This window comes from Cucumis sativus, chromosome 2 (assembly GCF_000004075.3).
Source record: "Cucumis sativus cultivar 9930 chromosome 2, Cucumber_9930_V3, whole genome shotgun sequence".
Taxonomy (NCBI): domain Eukaryota; kingdom Viridiplantae; phylum Streptophyta; class Magnoliopsida; order Cucurbitales; family Cucurbitaceae; genus Cucumis; species Cucumis sativus.
This window is the reverse complement of record NC_026656.2, coordinates 24114669-24121430: the sequence shown is the minus strand read 5'-3', so window position 1 is coordinate 24121430 and position 6762 is coordinate 24114669. Positions and strand designations below refer to the sequence as shown.

The following is a 6762-nucleotide window of genomic DNA, read 5'->3' as shown; positions in this document are numbered from 1 at the left end:
AGACGGCGTGAAACTCTAAACTTTTGAAAAAGATGAAACATGGAAATGTGATGGAAAAAAAAGAAAAGTGTGAAATGATTAAAAGGGTAGCTTCCTATCTTGAATTTTGCTTTAGTTAGTTGATGATCTTTGAATTTTAGGATTAGATTATGCATTTAAATATTGTAAGAGTTTATGGCAATTTGATTAGGTATATTTTAATTAGAGACGTTTTTAAAAATAACAAAATATTAAAATTAATTACAAAATACAGAAAAATTCGTTAAATCGAGCTCTACAACCGATTGTATTACTATATTTTGCTAATAGTTTCATTTTTTAAATTGTATTTTAAATTTAGTCCCTCACCACCTACTCTTCCAAATACTTAAACCCTAAAATCAACTATGATATGGTATGAAATTTATATTTGTATTTCCATTATTTTCTTTCAAAACATCACCCACCAAAAATTAATTGTAAATTTATTAAAATAAAATAAACACATAATTAGAATGAAGTAAAAAGAAGAGCAAACGACTTCAGTTTCTTTCAAAGAAAGATTAAATTGAATAAGACAATAAAAGACAGCTCCAGTGTTGCAAATATTTATAAATTGAGCTCTTTAAATTTTTTAAATAAAAGAAAAGAAAAGAAAGGTTAAATTAATCATTGTAAGTTTTACTTTTTAATTTATATTTTGAAAAAGAAGAAGAAGAGGAGTAATGATTAGAATTAATTAATTGTATTTGTATTTGAATGGGTTATAAAGGTTTTTGAAGAGCGTGGGAACTGGGAAGTGGTAAATTCAAATCAACGCCTCTCTCTACTCTACTTTTATTATTTAGTCCAAACAAAGTCTTATTCGGCGCTCAAACTTCTCTCCTTCACTAATAAACCATTTCTCCCTATCCCCCTCCTGCCCCCTCCCTTTCTTCTTTATTTACCATTCTACCATTCTTTTTCCTTTTTTTATAATTATATTATGATTTAAACACATACACGGTCTTGCATTATAAAATTTGCATCAACAATATTACTTAAAATTGGGTATTTTAATGTAGGGTTATTATTAATTTTAATGCATATGGACCCAAATGCACGACGTTTTCTTTTTATCATTAAAAACAATGTGTGGTATTTTGACTTTCTTTCTTTTTTTTCATATGATTTATGGCGTTTTGACTTATAGATTGACGATGTCTTAAGTCATTTATTTATTTTCTTGTTGTCATAAATAATAATTATTAAATAATGGGTTAACTTTTAAGTAAATATTGTAAATATTTGGATTGATTTGAGTTTATATTAAAATGAAAAAGGAAAAATGGAAAGGGCAAAATTGGAAAGTGGAGTTTCCTGACATACTAATCGTCCAACTTTTTATCTCTCCCACGCTTTGTCTGGTGCTCTTATTTTCTTTCAAATTTCCTCCAAAGCTCCAACCTGTACAAACTTCCTCTCTCTCTCTCTCTCTCTCTCTCTACAAGAAATTCTTCGTATTCTTCTATCATTTTCATTAGAGCTATGCAGGTTGTTAATCCCTCAATTCCCATTTCTTTCAATTTCTGCTCTCTGATTTCCGTTATCAATTTTAATTTTTCGTTTGTTTGTTGTTTTTTTTTTTTTCATCTTCATTTCTTCTGTTCAGTCTCAGACTAGGACGGTTCAAGTCAAGCACGTTTCGGATCTAGCTACTGAGAGGGAGATTCACGAGTTCTTCTCCTTCTCTGGAGAAATTGAGCACATAGAGATTCAATGGTAACTAATTATTAACTCTGTGTTACTACTCTCTACAATTGCAAAAAGTGGTAAACTAAACAAATCACGTGCTTGCTTCATTCATTAGTTCATTTATTCATTCATTTTGAATATTTAGTTTTAGGTTTCCTACTGTTTAAGCATGTGGGTTTTGTGGCTTTCTCTTTGATTTTTCTTTTTTATTCTTGTTTTTTAATTGTGAGGCTTGTAATTGTTATAGCTGACAAGTAATTAATTAAGGAAGCACACCCGCCCTGAGATTGTTTTGTCTAATTTATTCTTCTTGTTGCAGTGAACAAGGGGAATCCAAGACTGCGTTTGTTACATTTACAGATCCTAAAGCTCTTGAAATTGCCTTGTTGTTATCGGTATGTCATTATCTATCTCGGTTCTCTTTCATATCCATGAAGTCAGTTATCCTGATGCGTTTGTTGAATTTGTGGTTTTTACAATGAATTCAAAGAGCGTTATTTTGAAGTTTGGTTGAACATTTAGCAATGTTTACCTTCTTATTTAAGCCATGTTGATTGTTAGTGTGTAGTTAGTTCTATAGCCTCTTTGCTTTTATTTCCTTCATTTTCTTGCCATTAGTTTTGATTGAGTTGAAAAGTGATGGATGAGTAGAATCTCGGTTTATTGCTTTTCTTCAGAAGAAGAATTTTTTACACGTAACCTCAAACATAAAGAGGGAAATTTCTTTAGAGCTGTAATATACAATCTTTTGGTTGAAGCTACCCTGCTTTTGCATTTTGTTTTTCTGGTCAACACTCTGCTCTTTCTAATAAAATAATACTAATATTAAAACCATACATAAGTTATTTAGCATTGGTTTTAAGTCCATAATTTTGGAGTGGAAAACAACTCAAGGAAAGCAAGGATGAAAAAGAAATGAGAGTAACAGTTGAAAGTGAATCTATTAAACTGAACTTTATGAACAAACATCTGCCTTGCTTTACTTTTTGTTACAAATAAAAGCATAAGTGAGAAGTAGTACCAAATAGACATGTTTATTGAAAAAGAAGTAAGCTAATACCTTTTCTTTGCATAATCATTTTTTTACACAATAATGGAATTATTTTATATTTTTATCCGGAAATATACCTTTCCTTCTTCATATCTGGTTGATGCCATAAGCTACTATATACATTTTTTACTATTTATTTGTTTGTTATTTAGGGAGCAACAATTGTGGATAAGATCGTGAGCATAACTCCTGCTGAAAATCATGTACCAAGAAGAGAAATGCAGGTATTATTCTTGTGTTTGAATATTTTTCCAGGCCCACCTAGCTGTTTATTATATGTTCAATATTTTAAATTTACTATGTTTTTAGGAAGTACGGGTTGCAGACAATGCTGCATGTCTCACGCCTACAGAAAATAATTCTCCTAGCATTGAGGTAAATGTGCTTACCCCACTCTACGAATATCAAGTATTTGTGTAGCATATCCTTTCACATTGATATACTATTAAAGGAAAACCAAGGCTGGGGAGTTTCATCAAATGGAAATGTTTAAGATTTGTTCAGATTTTCTTAAGTTGATGTAGCTGGATGAAAAGTAAAACCTTCATTTACTGCATGCCGTCATGAACCTCACTACACTTACTAAAAGTAATGTGAAGAACTGGTGAAACAGTTCCACAGTTTTAGTTTTCATGTGGATCTTGATTTCCATGATTTATTTAACTATACAAGTGTATAGTGAGGCACCTTTTCTTTTCTTTTTTTTTTTTCTTTCCTCTTTTCTGTTCTTTTTTTTTGTTTTTGTTTTGCACCTTAAATCTTTTTGTATTTACTAGGATTCTGCGAGCCAGCCTAGCAGTGGAAAAATGTATGTTAATAGAGCACAAGAAGTAGTCGCAACTGTGCTTGCTAAAGGTTCAGCAATTGGACAAGATGCCATGAACAAGGCAAAAGCATTTGACGAAAAACATCAGTTAACAGCCAGTGCATCTGCAAAAGTATTATCCTTTGACAGAAGGGTTGGGCTTACAGAGAAATTAACAGTTGGGATATCAGTGGTTAACGAGAAAGTCAAGTCTGTGGATCAAAAGCTTCATGTTTCAGATAAAACAATGGCTGCAATCTTCGCAGCTGAGAGGAAACTCAATGATACAGGCTCTGCTGTCAAAACAAGCAAGTATGAATCATCATTCTTGAGGAAGCATTTGTTGTCATTTTCATTTGCACTGCTCTTTTCTGCTAGCTCATCCCTTAAGAAATTTTTACTTCCCTTCTGCTATCTTCAAATTTTAGATCTTGAATATTCTCCACTCTTAGCAAGAAAGCAGAAAACTAGTTTTCTAAAACAGCTCTAAAACAGGTCCCTAGTGTTTCAACTTCTTGAAAACTTTGCATCCACATACAGTCGTATATTTCTTTATCCAAATAAATTACAATGGTTTCTACTATTCATTTTGAATTAAGCAGTTATGACAACAGACGGAAGTGAATTAATGTTTCACTCCATCTTGGCTTTGAACAGGTATGTGACAGCAAGTGCTGCATGGCTAAATGGCGCTTTTGGCAAGGTCGCTAAAGCAGGGCAAGCAGCAGGTACAAAAACCAGAGAAAAGTTCCATTTGGCTATGTCAAACTTAATTTCAAAGGTGCGTTTTAGAAATGAAACTCTTTTCTATGACGACTTTAAAGTTGAGATTCTTTGGGAAATAGCTTTCTTGTGAGTAGCTAAGAACAAGCGTAGGAACAACAGTTTTTTTAAATTAGTTACGTGAATATATTTTTCTAGTTTTTTGTTTTATGGATTGGCCAAAACCATGCCTATAAAAGGAATTTTTCCAAAAAAGAGTAAGCTCTCTAAAACCTCACTTTGTTCATGTCTCCTTTAAAGAACCTAGGCTTTTTGGAGTCATAAAGAAAAACACAAGGTGTTAATAACAAGAACGATTAATTAAAATCAACATTTTTTCATTAATGTTTAAAGCTCTTTACAAACAACCAAAGTTTGGCTTACTTACCTGTTTGGATTTATTTTAAAAAGTATGTGTATGTACAAAGAAAAATAACAAACAATAATCTATTTTTAGCATTTTCAATTCAAACAAATCTTCAAAGACTATCAAGATTATATATATATATAAAAAAAAAGCTAATAAAAAAAATTAACCTAACTAAGATCTCATTCGATAACTATTTTGTTTTTGAAATCTGTTTGTTTCTTCACAATTTTTCTATTATTATTTTCAACTATTTTAAAGAAACACTTGAATATTTAGTCATGTTCTAAAGATGAAAAACTGAAGTTTTCAAAACTCTATTAGTTTTTGAAAACTTGAGTAAAAAGTGCCAATAAAGCCTAGAGATTTATGGGTGGTAGTAGTGCTTAAGAATTTATGTTAAGAAACCAGATGGTTATGAATCGAGACACAGAAACTAACAAAACTAAATCTATTTAATAATTTTTTTCTGTGAAATTCTCTCTAGTTAAAACTTGAAACTGCAGAAGGTTCATTATTGGCTGCACTCTGTTGTAGCTAACCTTTTTGCTTTGAAACATGCAGGAACCCCCAGTTGTTGCCTAAGCTTAAAACTTGCCTCTCACTTGGCTTGGTTGCTTGTATTTTCAGTGAGGTATTGAAATTAGTTTCTTGAATGTATTCTATTTCTTCAGTATTGTCCTCTATTGTTTTCTTTTTCGTTCTTTTTAAGTATTATTTTTTTATATTGTTCATATTCTTTTACAATGGTGTTTGGCTGATGACAATTTTGCATTTGTAAAATTGGTTATGGAAGTGTAAAGAAAGTCCAATTATGTTTTTGTCTTATACTCTTTAATTATTTGTTTAGAAATATCAAGTTTGTGGCTCAGCTTGCTTCTTGCTCACATTTTCCCTCTCCTTAATTAATTTTTTTATATTTAAAAAACTCATTTGTTTGTTTATTATTATTATTTTATATTTTATGTTTGGCATGTGAGGCCAATTGTTTGAGTGGGTCCATTATAATATTAAGACTTTAATTTCATTAAAAATCCCAACAGCCAACTATTTCACAAAAACGTTCATACCTAATAAAAAGGAGGAATAAAAGAATGTGACCACAAATCATAAAAAGTGTATTGGTTACTCTGGTTAGATAGTTAATATGATGTTACACTTTTCATAAAATTCAAACAGAGTATTAAATGGTGAATTGAAGGAGACGTGAGAGAGCAAGTTTCATGGTGCATGCCACATTCACGTACATCTTTCTAGCATTCTACTCGTTCATATGCCTATATTGTAAATTTTGTTCTATTTGTCTTTTATCTTTCAAGAGTATATTAAAAGTTTCTTATCTTTGGATTTTTTGTCTATTAAATTCTTGAATTCTAAAAATGTCATCTCTAAGCTTTCAAGTAAAAATGTCATCTCTCTATTAAATCTTAAAATAAATAGGTTTAGAGTTGCTTTGAACCATATTAAGGTGTGATTGATTATCCAATTTTAAAAAATATTGGTTTACCTAATATATTTAGGTTCTATATGGAGGGAAAATGTTAGTATGAAAGTGGTTACCAAATTTTACTTTTTTAAAACTAAATTACAAATATTTAAAAAAACTAAATTACAAATATTTGGTTTTTCTTAAATGTCTTATGGTTTTTGAATGCACATCTAGGAATGAAAAAAAATGAATCGGTGGGTCTGTATCCCGTAAAAGCCGTTCAAAAAAATGGAATTTATTTTAGTTTCAAAAGATTTTATTTACTTCAACAATATTAAGATATCCAATTTTGATATTTTATTGAGAAATTTTATGTATTTAATGAATTAATAAATTCTAAAGGAATCCTACTCAATAACATTTAAAATAGAATTATTGCTAATATTTTTATAGATAATTTATTAATTATTTTCAAACAATCTTAAAATTAAACGATTAACTTAGGAAGAAACGTCATGTATTTATGAAATTTAAATCATAAACCCCACAGACAAACACTATTTTTTCTCCACATATAATTATAAAAAAATAAAATAAAAATAATAAATTTTGGCTTGTTGGAATTTAGATTCTAA

General features: G+C 30.0%; 1 protein-coding gene across 1 annotated transcript; it reads left to right on the top strand.

Annotated features, from left to right (window-relative positions):
• Nucleotides 1-1353: 1353 nt before the first annotated feature.
• On the top strand, nucleotides 1354-5585 carry LOC101206093 (binding partner of ACD11 1). The gene is made up of 8 exons (XM_004151801.3): nucleotides 1354-1512; nucleotides 1631-1740; nucleotides 2033-2108; nucleotides 2917-2988; nucleotides 3074-3139; nucleotides 3541-3881; nucleotides 4227-4350; nucleotides 5263-5585. Exons 1-8 carry the CDS (start codon nucleotides 1507-1509, stop codon nucleotides 5281-5283), a joined length of 816 nt encoding a protein of 271 aa, XP_004151849.1. The 5' UTR covers nucleotides 1354-1506; the 3' UTR covers nucleotides 5284-5585.
• The last annotated feature ends 1177 nt before the right edge of the window (nucleotides 5586-6762 follow it).

Bases quoted from the DNA above. Each gene is read 5' to 3' on its own strand.
- LOC101206093 (XM_004151801.3), top strand. The intron at 1,741-2,032 runs GTAACTAATTAT...TTCTTGTTGCAG, and splicing joins GAGCACATAGAGATTCAATG to TGAACAAGGGGAATCCAAGA. The intron at 2,109-2,916 runs GTATGTCATTAT...TTTGTTATTTAG, and splicing joins AAATTGCCTTGTTGTTATCG to GGAGCAACAATTGTGGATAA.